The sequence below is a fragment of the Vipera ursinii genome (genome assembly GCF_947247035.1).
Source record: "Vipera ursinii genome assembly, chromosome: 3".
NCBI lineage: Eukaryota > Metazoa > Chordata > Lepidosauria > Squamata > Viperidae > Vipera > Vipera ursinii.
Genome location: NC_139516.1, coordinates 114,924,553 through 114,939,992, shown reverse-complemented (window position 1 = coordinate 114,939,992; position 15,440 = coordinate 114,924,553). Strand labels below are relative to the sequence as shown.

The window sequence follows — 15,440 nt, the reverse complement described above, 5'->3', positions numbered from 1 at the left end:
AACCTAAGCAAGTTGTGCTTCCTTTTTCTGGTTATTTGGCTATAACATTTCACAGAATACAGATAATTGAACAAACTTTGTTGCATTACAATCTTGATTAAAATATCTTTCCATTGATATATAATTTTATGGTACTTCTCCAAACAAAAGTGGTGTTAGTAGCCATCAAACCTAAAATGTACACTTTTTCCAAAAGGTTTCCACAATTTTGGTCACTACTGTACATTGTTTTTCTTTTCCTTTGGCTTCAACAGTTATCATAAACCACGATACCAAAAAGTATTGTAAAATGATGAGTATGGAAAAGTACATGCATTTGGGGAAGAATTTTTTTACTTCATCAAAATTGGCAGTTTCAATTCAAACATTAAAAACAGGGAAATATCTTGCAGATACAGTCCCAACCGAAAATGTTTTTTTTTTAAATTCGCATTAGACACATCTTAACATCTAAAGAAAATATCATTTTGTTTTCTTCCATGCTGTGCTTTCTTCTATAAATTGACTTGCAAAGGGAAAACAATTCTGAAACTACTCTTTCAAATATTCCCGTTTTTCCCGAACTTTCCAAATGAGAAATGAATTTTAGAAAAGTCAAATATGTGAAATATCCATGTGATTTTTGTATGCTGTGCCCTCCTGATGAAAAAAGTAGACCTCTTCCCATTTTTAACTCCATATGACTTCTGCAATGAATCCAGCACTCTGTTTATTCATGACCTCAAATTCCTCAAGATGTAAAGTAGGAGCTATGCATTGAGTACAGGTTGTCAATGGGGTTGCCCACTCTTGACTGTAAGGGCCCAGGTTCTATAGTTTCTAAGAAGCAGTTGCTCTGGTTTCCGAAGGAGGTATCATCACTATCCATCTCACAGAAAATGGGCTCAGAGCCTTCATAATAAGACAAAAAAAAATGGTTAGTGGTAGTATCATCCTTCAAAAGAGACAAGTCATATTTGGAGCCACAAAAATTACTCAAATGCAACTCTACTCTCATACGATTTCCATATATTTAAACAGTAGATAGAAAAGTCGTCAACCATTCTGAATATCATGGCTGCTAGATGTGAACTGCAAAATTCCAGCTGATCACTAAATGGTGGCAAAAACATATTTAAAACCCTGGTTTGCTGCTGATATATCTAGTGACCATCTGGAGTTTTGTAGTCTAGATCTGCTGGGGCTATAAGATATTAGATACTAGATAAGATAAGAAACAAGAACTGGCCTAGATACATACTATAGGTTGGAAAAGTCTAATGATCAAATTTCTAGAAAATTGATAAAATGAACTCATACATATGAAAACCAGTTTGGTGTAGTGGCTAAGGTCTAGAAACCAAGATGTGTTGCTCAAATTTATTACTATTATCTCACTTTAAGGAAACATACTAACATTTATATTTTGAAAGATACAGTATAAACCAGGCATGTCCAACCTGTGGCCCAAGGGCTGTATGAGGATATGGACAGCTAGTAATAAAGGTAAAGGTTCCCCCGCACATGCGTGCTAGTCGTTTCCGACTCTAGGGGCCAGTGCTCATCTCCGTTTCAAAGCTGAAGAGCCAGCGCTTGTCCAAGGACGTCTCCGTGGTCATGTGGCCGGCATGACTAGACGCCAAAGGCGCACGGAACGCTGTTACCTTCCCACCGTAGTGGTCCCTATTTTTCTACTTCCATTTTTACGTGCTTTCAAACTGCTAGGTTGGCAGAAGCTGGGACGAGTAACAGGCGCTCACTCTGTTACGCGGCACTCAGGATTCGACCCGCCAAACTGTTGACCTTCTGATCGACAGGCTCAGCGTCCTAACCCACTGAGCCACCGCGTCCCTCAGCTAGTAATGCATCCCCACAAAATCATAAAAAATATTAAAAAATAACTTTGGTGATCCTATACTTGAGTCTAAGGAAGAGCTAGAATCAGAAGGACATGTTTACATATTTACAACTCAAAGAAAGATTTAAACTACAGTAGACAAAAAGCTATGGGTTTGGTTCTATTAAAAATTAATGGGAAACCCTGTTGTGTGGTAGTGATAAACATATTATTGCTAGGGTGTACAAAACATTATTGAATTTGAATTTGGAAAGTGAACACATAAAGCATTGTATGACTCAATGGGCAAGGAACTTTGGACATAATGTAATGCTTGAACAATGGAAGAATAGGTGAACGAAAGGTTTAAAATTTACATTAAATTACAATTTAAAAGAACATTTTTATAAGATGATGTATTGTTGGTATTTAACACCAGATAAGCTATCAAGAATGTATAAAGGTATTTCAAATGAATGTTGGAAATGCAAATATAAAGAATGGACTTTTTATATCATTTATGCTGGATATGTGATAAAGCAAATAAATATTGGATATTCTCAAAGTGAATATAAAGATAAAACCAGAAACTTTTCTCTTCGATTTCATGAAAATATTGGAAAATATTTTTGGAACTTTGATGTTATATATGTTGACAGCAGCAAGATTACTTTATGCACAAAAATGGAAGGCTGCTTCAATCCCCACAATGGATGGATGGTTACAAAAGTTAATGGAGTTAGCAGAGATGGCTAAATTGACTGCTTTGATAAAAGAAAAAGACAAGTACTTTTATTTCTACTTGGAAACCGTTTCTGGACTTTGTGCTTGTTACAGAAATGGCTAGTTTATACTATTATGCAAAAATAAAAAGTTGAGGTTCGATGCTATTTCTTATTCTACTGCACAAAAGGGAGTTGGAAATCAATGCCTTTTCTTTCTTTTCTCTTCTTCTCTACACATTTCTCTTCCCTTTTTCTTCCTCTACTTTCCATATAATATGCTTTTGCATTTTTTGCAGTCCTTACCATAAGGGTGCATGTGGTCCCCTGGCATCTGTGGGGGAGTAAGTCCTTGCTGGAAGGAGTCTGAGTTATAGACACTATGATCAATAACCAACATTTGTTGTGAGGCTGGCTGCAATGTGGTGTATGAATTCATGATTCCTTCAAAATTAGTGCTGTTGCCATTGCTTGTCTGAGCTGGAAGACAAGGAAGAATGAAAAATGTTAAATTTTTATCTCACCTTTAATTTTGATCAACATGAGGTGGTGTACATATCTAATATTCCCATTTCCTGTATTCTACACAACAACAATACTATGAGGTAAGCTGACCTGAGAGAGAATGACTGACTGAAAGTCATCCAGCCAGCTTTCATACCAAAGAGAATACTAAAACTCGCATCTTGGTTTCTAACCCAGCACCTTAGCCAAACTGGTTTCATAGTTATGAGTTCATTTTATCAATTTTCTAGAAATTTGATCGTTAGACTGTTCCAACTTATAGCATGTATCTAGGTCAGTTCTGTTATCTTATCTATAGCCCCAACAGATCTGGACTGTTGGCCATTAAATATCTGCAACATAATAGAGTTTTAAATATGTTTTTGCTACCATTTAGTGATCAGCTGGAATTTTGCAGTTCACATCTGGCCATAATATTCAAAAATGGATGACAATTATTCTGCCTTCCACATGTTGAAGATTAGTGTAGCCATATTTCCTAATTCTATCATAATATGTGACTTCTTAGGTATATTATCACAGAAGTTAAAAACTGAGGTGAAGGGCATGATTTGTTATGATCCTCAGATAATCTAACAACCTCTGCAATTTGAGAAGTAAGTTTTTATAAGCATAACAATGACAAAAATGGTCCCCAAGAATTGAATCTTGGCTGAATAACAATCAAGTAAATAGCAAAATAGTGGAAGAGGAACAGAATGAGTATTGTGGTTTATATCATCTTTCTATGGCTTTCAACAAAGGGGGGGGGAAATCCTGCTACCTACCTCCTGTCATCTTCTGATGCATAATATTGTTTGTGTGTATTTTCAAATCAGTGTTGGCTCCTGGCAACTGCCTGGACAAGTTCCTGCAGTTCTTTTGACAAGGTCTGATTCAATAAAGAAGCAGTAAAACCTGCTGGGTGGTCATTTGAATATGGCTTCCAAAGGTCCCATCTCTACAACCAGATTCTTGTAAATCCATGTCCCTCTACAACAGACCTAGGCATTGTACAGCCCATGAACCACATCCAGCCCTTTGGCTGTCCTGTCCAGGCTACAGCAGCAGTGAAACATTGGCAGGAGACAGGTCAGCATCAGTGGGGGTGGGGGAGGAGTGGCCCCAGTGGGGGCCAGGTATAGCAGTGGTGGCCCTCCATAACAGTCCTAACTTCTCATGTGACCTTTTGGTAAAATTAATTTCCCACCCCGACTTTATAAAGTACTGAATCTTCCTTTCTCCCTAAGTACTATCTTCCTCTCATCAGCCCCTGTCCTCCATCAGGATCCACATTGGAAATCTGGGAATTTCCATAAAATTTTAAAATAATCTTTACTGAATTCATGAAACTTTAAATCCTAATCTATCATTGTGGGGAAAAATAGGAGGAGGGATTACCATAAGTACTGCCTTGAGCTCCTGACAAAACATATATCTACAAGTATAGCTATATACTATAGGACAATCACTCAAGAGAACATAGATAAACTCTTTGCTAAGAAATACCAAAGGACTGGAAAAGAAGTGATGTGGTACCAATCTACAAAAAGAAGAAAAAATGGATCTGGAAAATTATAAGATAATCAGTGTGACATCAATAACTGAGAAAATCCTGGGGAAAACTATCAAAAGTAAACAAGGTGATTATGAAAAGCCAGCATGGGTTTGTTGCCTTTTTTGATTAAGGTAACTAAATTAGTGGATCAGCAAAATGTTGTGGACATAGTATACCTGGACTTCAGCAAGGCATTTGACAAAGTAGACCACAATCTACTTCTTGGTAAGATACAACAATGTGGGATAGACAATACAACCACCAGAAGGATTCACAATTGGCTGATCAACTACACTCAGTGGGTAGTCCGAAATAGAACTACATTTACATGGAGGGTGTGCTGGACCAGTATTACAGCTAGTTTAGGAATTAAGAACTGTGTTAGAGTATTTAGCATTTTCAGGATTAATGCTGTATCCTTAAGAGAACTGTATGTAAGAACATTTAGCATTCAAAGGGTTAAACGCCGTTTCCTTAAGAGATGGCTTTTGGGAAATGTAGTCTAGTTGTTAGTTAGGCCTATATCTTATCTAGTCAGTGGGAAGAGCTTCAAAGTTTATTGCAGGACATCCTGGCTACGTGCCAGGTTGTAAAAGCCTTTGTTTTAATCAACCATCGTGCACGCTTTGAATAGCATCCATAACAATGCTCAACAATGCTTAGCTGAGATGGAGGAAACCACTCCTTTTTTACACTATGAGAATGAACAAATATGAACATTAATATGTTTCCATGACTGGATGTCTTTACTGCAAAATGTAAGTCTTTGCTTAAAGTTCCTGGACCATAAATATTTGTCTTACAATTGTTTTCATTGAGTTAAACTGTCTGGAATCTGGAACTACAAAGCATTTTAGTTCTGGGAGCCAGAACAGAGGGAAGCATGCAATAGGGTACCTCAAGGTTCAGTTTTGGGTCTAGTACACTTCAACATCTTCATAAATGATTTAGATGAGGGGATAGAAGGGGAACTTATCAAATTTACATATGACACCAAGCTAACACTTTGGAAGATAGGCTCAAGAACCAGAAGGACCCTGACAGACTTGAATACTGGGCCCTAAGTAACAAGATGCAGCTCAATGGTGGGAAAAGTAAGGTCCTCCATTGAGGCAGGAAAAACCAAATTCATGGATACAGAATCAGTGGTACCTGGCTCAACAGTAGTAAATGTGAAAGAGATAGCCAATACTCCAGAAGATAGGCTTAAAATACAGGAGGATCTGGACAGACTCGAACACTGGGCGCTATCTAACAAAATGAAATTCAATGGTGAAAAAAGTAAGGTTCTACATTTAGGCAGGAAAAATCAAATGCACAGGTATAGTATAGGTGGTACCTTGCTCAATAGTAGTAACTGTGAGAGGAATCTCGGAGTCCTAGTAGACAATCACTTCAATATGAGCCAGCAGTGTGCTGCAGCTGCCAAAAAAGCCAACACAGTGCTAGGCTGCATTAACAGAGGGATAGAATCAAGATCAAGTGAAGTACTAATACCACTTTACAATGCTTTGGTAAGGCCACACCTGGAATACTGCATCCAGTTTTGGTCACCACAATGTAAAAAAGATGTTGAGACTCTAGAAAGGGTACAGAGAAGAGCAACAAAGATGATTGGGGGACTGGAGGCTAAAACATATAGGGAACGGTTGCTGGAATTGGGTATGTGTAGTTTAACGAAGAGAAGGGTGAGGGGTGACATGATAGCAGTGTTCTAATATCTCAGGGGCTGCCACAAAGAAGAGGAAGTCAAGCTATTCTCCAAAGCACGTGAAAGCAGGACAAGAAGCAATGGATGGAAACTAGTCAAGGAGAGAAGCAACCTAGAACAAAGGAGAAACTTCCTGACAGTTAGAACAATTAACCAGTGGAACAACCTGCATCCAGAAGTGGTGAATGCTCCAACACTGGAAGTTTTTAAGAAGAGACTGGACAGCCATTTGCTTGAAATGGTATAGGGTTTCCTGCCTGAGCAGGGAGTTGGACTAGATGACCTCCAAGGTCCCTTCCAACTTCTTCTTCTTCTTCTTCTTCTTCTTCTTCTTCTTATTATTATTATTATTATTATTATTATTATTATTATTATTATTATTATTATTATTATTATTATTATTATTTCTAAGTGTCCTACTGAATCACCACTTAAGTATGAGCCAGTAATGTGCTGCACCTGCCAAACAAGTCAATGCAATCCTAGGCTGCCATCAACTTAACTGTGATTTCTGTATTCTACATACTCCTCTATGACCAAATAAAGACTTGATGACAACAAGAAGTGATAGTACTGCTTTACACTACACTGTTGAGACAACACTTGGAATACTTCATCCAGTTCTGGTCACCATGATCCAAAAAAGATGTTGAGATCCTGGAAATGTGCAGAGAAGAGCAACAACAGTGACAAAGGGTCTGAAGGCTAAATCATATGACAAATGGTTGAGGGAGCTGGGTATGTCTAGTCTATCGAAGAGATAAGTAGGGGATAAGTGTACTTGAGGGGCTGTCACAAAGAAGAGGGGATTGACATATTTCTCTAAGGCACCAGAGGGCAGAACAAGAAGTAATGGGTAAAAGCTTGATAAAGAGAAATCCAACCTAGAAGTAAGGAGACGTTGTCTGACAGAGGTTTCAAAAATAGACTGGAAAAACATTTGACTGGGATGGTATAAGGCTCCTGCCTTGAGAAGAGGTTGGCTAGAAGGCCTCCACTCTCCCTTCCAGCACTATGCTTCTATGAATGATAAAACACTCATTATGACTTACAACTGGTCCTCATGCTTACTATCATCACAGCATCCCCACAGCATCAAAATTTGGGCACTTGGCATTCGGCATGCATTTATAACAACTGCAGTATCCCAGGGTCATATCATCACCATCTGTGACCTTCCCATCTGGCTTATGAAAAGCAAAGTCAATGGAGGAAGCCAGATTTGCTTAACGACTATGTGACTTGCTTAACAAACATAGCAAAAAAGGTCATAAAATCGGCCATTGTTCACTTAACACCTATTTTCCTTAACAACAAAAATTCTGGTCCCAATTGTGATTGTAAGTCGAATACATGAATAAATATTTTGTCAAGCAAGGAGAGCAAATTGTGAATGTATCTGTGTGCATATGAAAGGGAAAACAAGAGTATGGAGGTAAATGCTTAAAGAGTGTGTATATTTCTAGGCATGTATTTTCAGGTTTACATATCCACAATAGCCGAATCTTCTCCCTTCAGGCTAGAGCTGTCCTACCTGGTTTTTTGTGGCTCCAGTACAGCTGCCTGGCTTTGGCTGAAATAGGTTAATCAAGCACTGTAATATATACAAAACCTGAATTTGTAAGAAGAAACAGTTGGAATATATTCTCTTTTCTTGATTAATAACCACTGTACTTTCACTGTAAAGAATTTACATCTTACTTTCAGAATGGCAGCAGGTGGTGCATTTTCAAGAGAGTGAGTTTCCATGTCAAAAGAAAATTAGAGACCAAATCTTACCTGCAGTGAATCTTTGTGTGTTTTGCTGATCTTGCTGTTGCTGTTGTTGTCGCCTTGCTAATTTCTTCATCTGTGAGTAAAGTAGAAAGAAAATTCAGAACAACATAATAACTCTCCTTGGTTATCCTGAATAGTAGAATAACCTCAGAGAAAATTGATGGATGAGTAAACAACTTAAATGATTCCTGCTGATGCCACTATGGTACTCTGATATCATTCATCTGTTGAATTCTGTGAAGGATATACTGGGAGAAGCTCACAAGCTTCCTACACTTATAAAATGATGAGAAATTCCTGCTTCATGTTTATTCAATCACCTTTACCTTTCTACATAGAGATAGCCCTCACTTATTGACCACTTGTTCAGCAACTATTCAAAGTTATGACAGCACTGAATGAAGGGTACTTACAAGAAGTTCTCTAAGTTCCAACTGCTGCAGTGCCCCACAATCATGTGACCATAATTTGGATTCGTGACCTTCTATGCCAGTTTCCCATAAGCAAAGTCAACTGGGAGGCCAGCAGGGAAAATCACAAATTGCTCTGTATGTCCTACCTCCTACCTTCCAGTGCACCGCATCACACATTCTTTCTCTGGGCTTCCCTGCACTCACATATATCAACCTGCAACAATCCCCCTCCCTCAACTCGCATGGGGACCCTGCTGGGCTTTCCAGGGCTCCCCCCACCCACCCCTGTGGCACCCCTGTGCTCCTTAGTTGGAATCCTGGGACTTCCCACTTATGGTTACAATGGCAACTGAGGCTACCTGAATTGACCTTTCTAAGTGATTACAGTCACAGGACACCACGATTTATGGCTACATCCCAATTGTCGCTGTAATTTGAGTACTACCTGTACTCATAGCTCTGCTCTTGCCTACAGCTGCTGTTCATTTTTTGTACTCATCCAGCTCCCCTCTCTTTATATTAATATAGTACAAAAGAAATAATTTCAGTCTGGCTGAATAAACTGTTATGTAGCTTTGTCAAAAAAGCTAATGAGAATATAAATTTCCCATGACACCCCCTTCTATGTATGCTACTATCTTAGATAATTTCCCGTACTAAAGAATACAGGAGACAAACATTTACACACCCAGTTTATTTTCTGTAGAAATATCAGTCTTATAAATTTTCAAAGGTTAATTGAAAAATCCCACTGAAAGTTTTTAACTTTTTATATACCAGGTTCATAAGCTACTTTTATGTACAAATGCACTGTTTTCAAGTTCTTAGCTGGAGCCTGCTCTGTGTTATACATTACCCTCCCCTTCAAATCTCTTAAAAAGAGTGCCAGTCTGGTCTAATGGTGAAGGCGCCAGGTCAGAAACTGGAAGACCGTCACTTCTTGTCCTGTTTTAGCCATGGAAACCAGCTGGTGACTTTGGCCCAGCCACTTTCTCTAAGCCCAACTCACCTCACAAGGTGATGTTGTGGAGAAAATAGGAGGAAGGAGGAGTATTAGGTATGTTCACTGCCTTGAATTATTTACAGAAATAATAAAGGCAGGATTGTAATAATATAAAAACAATATTTTTCATTCATCAAAACGTCCTAGCTCCTGCCCTACTTCTTTTTAAACTCTAGAGGTTTCATGGCTATGGACACATCTGGGATATAAACCATTTTCATATAAATTGCTGCAGAAATTTTGACAAGGGGAATGGTGAAAAGATTTACTTCCTCCTTGTGTAAAGTTGAAGATGCCTTTTTCATAAAATCCTTCTGAAAAAAAATCCTATTTCTTAGTTGCAATTTCCATATGTTGTATGTTGTTTGATTACTTTTGCCACCAAAATTTGGAAATCTAGCAGGGGGGAATTTCGTCAAATAGGAAACACTACTCTGGCACAAAACAAACCAACCAAGAACTTATTAACTTTAAACCTATTGACATAAAATTAGAAAAAAACTGTATGTCATCAAATTCTTCCAAGAAATAAATATTTCCTTGGGTAGGGAAAGCATTGCAAAAGTTGCACTGACTAGAAAGGTTTTATTTAAAAACAATCTTTAAAATTATAGCACCATATATTCTCTTTTTAGCAGTATTTACTACTACTCTTTTTAGAGCTGGAAAAACATTTCATTAAAATTTGACAAAAAGAAGATAGTTGTATGAAATGAGCTTACATAAAGGCGTTAGTAACTTTATGCCATTGTTTTGAGAATGTTGGAAGTTAATGTTTTTTCCTGTGCATGTTAAATATTCTGCATGTTAGGGTAACTGAATTGTCAGTCTGTGCAATATATACTGGAACTCTAGTCCATTAACTCCTATTTCTGGCATTACTGGGGAAAGGGTATACACGACTGATGTAGATAGGCACTCCTCTCCTAGCAAATATCATATTTAATTATTAATGTAATTATTACCTTAGCTCTTTGATTCTGGAACCAGACCTGTACAACTCGAACACTAAGACCTGTCTCAGCTGCTAATGTTTCTCTTACCTTCAGGAAATGCAGAACATGTAAATTATATTCAGTATCACACAGACAAATGATCAGCAAAATGTAAAATCTTTACGTAACATTTTCAGCTTTCAACATGTCCCAGTATTTCCAAATTTCCAAATATATTGCAAGGTCTCTCAAAATATGAATGGCAAGAATGTTTTATAAACCTGTGCGCACTTTAAGTTTAAAAAATAAATTTAAAAGGTCCATAATGCCTTAACTTTTCTTTCTAGATGAGGTGTCTGATCTCAGCAGTTCTGTTTAATTGGTAACCCATTACTACAGATCTCTAGCTATCTAGGTGATTTTTAGGGGTTCTGAAAAATATATATTACTGCCGCAAAGTAACTGCTATCTATAGTCTAGAAAAACATAACCTATGACCGATGGATCCCATTCTGATTAGTGGATCAGCATTTGCCTTAAACAAAATCATTTTTCCTGATTTTTTTTTCTAGAGAGGGATGGGAGAATGGGGTTGAATCTTACTATTTGGCATGAGAGTACTTGGATTTTTTTTATATAAAAATCTGTTTTTGAAGTTTTCAATGGTTCTTAGGCCTTATTTGTTCTGGAATTGGATTTTCTTCAAGTCAACATTGAAAGTTTTGGAACAGACAAAGTGAGTGAGTCGATAGCCTTCTGATGGTGAAGAGACTGGCCCTTGAACTGGTATTTTGGATGTGCTCAGCATGTTCCCATCAAGGAACATGAGGCCCAGCTCATTCTGGTGCTGGAAACTTACTCAAAATCCTGCTAGAGCTGACTAGGATGAGTCATGCTGGAAGGGAAGCTGGTGCCTGGAACAGGTGGGTAAGCAGAAACTCTTTATGATGTTGTGGTGAAGAGACAGGGTGGTGGGTTCTGAAGTGGTTGGGGATAAAATGTCGGACTTGTCTAAACACTGCAGCTACCTGACCATTAAAAACACACCTAATGGTTTTTGCCCACAGATTCCACTCCGGATAACATTTTCCATTTGACTGCTCGCAGAGCATTCCTGCTGGACTGCTCATGTGATTCATGACTCAAAGATTTAAGATCTTTGACTAGTTTGGCATTGCAGACTAGAATATATGATTTAGTATTATTCCAGCAAGTAATACTGATGGAATTAGGGGCTAGAAAAGATGTTGAAGATTTGTAGGATAATAATAATAAGAATGTATGGGCATCTTTTCTAAGAATCTGACTTTCCTGTGCCTGCTGAATGCAGAAGCAGTGTGGCAGCCTAATGTGAGTGATGGTGGAATCGACTGTGAGTTGTTGAGGGTGTTTCAGTTGCATGATTCCCAGAAATTGGAGGAGAAAGGATGGGAGCGAATAGGGCAGGCAGTTCCATCTGAGTGGTGATCAGCAGAGGGAGAGATGAGAGGGAGCTGGGAGTAGACTATACACGAGGAAGACAGAGTCAATATTTTAATATTGATTTCACCTTCCAGTTCCCAAAAGTGCTTTTTCAAAAAGACAACTGGACTGATTTTTTCCTTGAGGAGGAAGAGGAACAAGATGCTTCGCTCTTCTTCTTCAAAGCTTTATCAGTTATGATGGTAGGTCGGAGATGGAAGAAAAGGTTCTGACAGGATGGTGCAGGGGAGATGTAAGGATTGTATTTCTTTGCAGTCATCTGGTTGTTAGCACTCTCTCTGAGAGCCATTGAGGCCATTTGAGGGTTTATCTGTGCCCTCAGGATCACCTGAATCAGAGTGATTTGATGAAGGCCCAGTTAGAAACGTCTGCTACAAGACAGCACACTAGGCAACTGAACTAACCTCAGCCCAGATCGCATGTGTGCCATATTGGACCTCTGCCTGACTACTACCTTTTTTAAATACAATGAAGGTTTCTAAAGACAAAAACACAGCTGTGTCACGGGTTCACCTGTGCTTCCCATTGTGGCCAATCTCTACATGGAAAAGATACAAACCAAAGTCCTAAAATCCTTCACAGGATTTCCACTCACTAACTGGTATAGGTATATGGATGATATTTGGGTCAAGATTAAACACAGGAAGTGGAAGCCTTCACTAAAAACATATCAACTCTGGACAAATATATTACGTTCACATGGGAAAATGTTAAAGAAAACAGTCTGGCTTTCCTGGACTGTGCAGTGCACATTAAAGAAGACAGAAGCCTTAACTTTGAAATTTACAGAAAACCCACACAGAGATCAGTATTTACATTTTGATTCTCACCACCCACAGTAGCACAAAATGGGACTGATCAGAACCCTACACCACCAGCCTGACGCTTACTCACCAGTAAAGGGGGAAAAGAAAAAGAACTGAAACACATCAAGGAATCCCTCAGTTATCCTCAGTTATATGTGGTTATCCTAAATGGGCCTTCATCAAATCTTTATAAAAAAAAGGGGGCCAGCAGGAGCTCCTCCATTACAGACAAAGAAGAGAACAACAAATGAAGCAACATTGTCATTCCACACATTGTAGGAATATCTGAAAAGCTTAGGAGGATTTTCAACCAACACAAACATAACTGTACACTTTAAACCCAAGAACACATGAACACATGTCTACCCCGAGGATTAAACATCCAGACACAAACTGAGTAATGTGATATATGCAGGTACAACACAATGAGACATGTGCAGATCTGTTCATTGTTAAAACAAAACAAGTGCATGGCACAACATAGGACATCAAACCCATCGAGACAAGATTAAATGGTCCATCTGCATTTGAAAGACAAAGGTCACTCTTTTGAAGATAGCAAAGTCCACATTTTGGATAGAGAAGACCATTGCTTTGAAAGAGGGGTAAAAAGAGTCCATCTATATTAAAATTGAACAGCCCTCTCTCAACAGAGGGGTAGGGATACGACACCACTTATTTCTAGGCTACAACAAAGTCCTTTCAGCAGTTCAAAAAAGATTCCACAATCATTTGCCCTCTGATTCAGGTGACTCTGACAGCACAGACAGATAAACCCTCAAGTGGCCTCAACGGCTCTCAGAGAGAGTGCTAACGACCAGATGACTGCAAAGAAATACAATCCTTCCATCCCCCACCACCATCTAGTCAGAACCTATCCTTCCATCTCCCTACCATTATAACTGATGAAGATTATTGGATGAGAAGTGAAGTATCTTCTTCTTCCCCCTCAAGGAAAAAAAAGAGTCCAGTTGCCTTTCTGAAAAACCACCTTTGAGACAGCTATGATTTGGATGACTGAGAATCTCCATAGACATTTTCTCCCAGTTCCTAGTATCACCCTGTTGCCAGGTCATTAGATCCACAGTGGTCCTGGTCTGATGCTGTTAAATTCCAGGTTGTTGTTTAATAAGGCTCCTCTCATCCACTACTGTACAATGGATAAGGCAATTTACTGCCATATATGACTGAGATCTGGGTGGCTTGTATTGGTGTGATTAGAGGATGTGTCCCCTCCCTGAGATTTGCCCATTGAATTTAGGCTTTAGCAAGCTACAAATCAAGAGTGGGTAAGGTGGCAGCTGCTTGTGGCTTTCAGAAGCTCTGTACTATAGATAACCAGATGGGACATTCTAGTTCAGGGGTAGGCAACCTCGGCTCTTTTATGACTCATGGACTTCAACTCCCAGAATTCCTGAGTCAGCTGACTTAGGAATTCTGGGAGTTGAAGTCCATGAGTCATAAAAGAGCCGAGGTTGCCTACCCGTCCTAGTTGAAGATGGACTCTAGGGGCAGATGGGTTTGCTGCTACTGAACTGGTCTCTCTGCTTGCACAGCAATTTTCCTGCCTAACTCACATGACTGTTGCTGAACTGGCAGTGGAGTCTCAAAGACTGATGTTTTTGGAAACTACACCCTCATGTAGTGTAGAGTCTGTAGTGATTCATTCATTAGCTTGACCCAAATTATTCAGAACACAGTGAACACAAATGGTCATATGCTTGATCTGGGTTGTTGTTGGGGTTTTTTTGTCTCAGGATAATTGCAATATGTTGGTAAAGGTCAATTGTTATGGTCAAGTTCTCTCCAATTGCTTTTCAGCTTATGGACAGCCACTCCTTCAGCAGGGAAAGTGAAGCTATTTGATTGGTCTGCTCTAGACCAATGGATTGGATAGCTTTCAGAAGGAGATTGGAGGTTCCCTTCTGAATCTGGTGAGCAGCATTGATGTATGATAAGGACCTTGGACTTCATTGCTCCTGCACAGCTCTTTACCTTACTGAGGAGCTTTGAGAGGTGAAATGACAGAAGAGAGACCTAGTGCACTGTTGGAGGAAGATGAATTAATCTGAGTTAGGAAGTCATATTAAAAATTACATCATGGCAGTAATAGTGGCAAAACCTTTTCCACTCAGATCATGTCTACAGAGGGCAGCTATTTACTATATTCTAGGCATTTGCTCATAAAGTTGCTCAGACTCTGACTGAGATGGCTCACACTCTGACTCTTAAATGATTAAGACCCAGTCTTGTTTGCTTTACCTTGAAAATATGACTCCTGGCTGAAGGATCCAACCTCCCTTACACTACTTGGAAGACCCTGAATAGGTTGAGCGTTGGGGTGCCTATCTGCTGAAGTGGAGGCTCTTAGCAGATAACATGTTGTGTGTACGTGGAGAGATGCAGAGCCCGGCCCATCTGCTGGTATGTTGGCTACTGCCAGAAACACGTACCAATAGTGACTTATTTTTGGTCAGTGACAAAGCCAAGAAGGTGGCTTCATTCTGGCAATTTAAAGTTTGATCTAGACACAGAAGAAGAGACTCCTGAGGAGGTAGAGAGATTATTTGAGACTGCCAATAAGGCAATTTACTAGATCCATGCCCCTCCTGCTTAATTAAGGCCTCCCAAGAGGTGATTTATGGTTGGATCCATCATTCTTGAGAGACAAGTGGTTTAATCTCCTTGAAGACAGTGGTGCATCCCCTTCTCAA

At 39.2% G+C, this 15,440-nt stretch overlaps 1 protein-coding gene across 1 annotated transcript in view; it reads right to left on the bottom strand.

The window, feature by feature from the left end:
* Positions 1 to 730: 730 nt before the first annotated feature.
* Positions 731 to 15,440, bottom strand: part of LMX1A (LIM homeobox transcription factor 1 alpha) — a gene marked incomplete at both ends in the record, with an annotated part of 70,112 nt that continues 55,402 nt past the window's right edge. The window contains 4 exons of the mRNA XM_083358157.1: positions 731 to 891; positions 2,845 to 3,018; positions 8,091 to 8,160; positions 10,469 to 10,546. Of these exons, the coding sequence (XP_083214283.1) occupies positions 731 to 891; positions 2,845 to 3,018; positions 8,091 to 8,160; positions 10,469 to 10,546 (483 nt within the window). The remainder of the gene's footprint in view (positions 892 to 2,844; positions 3,019 to 8,090; positions 8,161 to 10,468; positions 10,547 to 15,440) is intronic.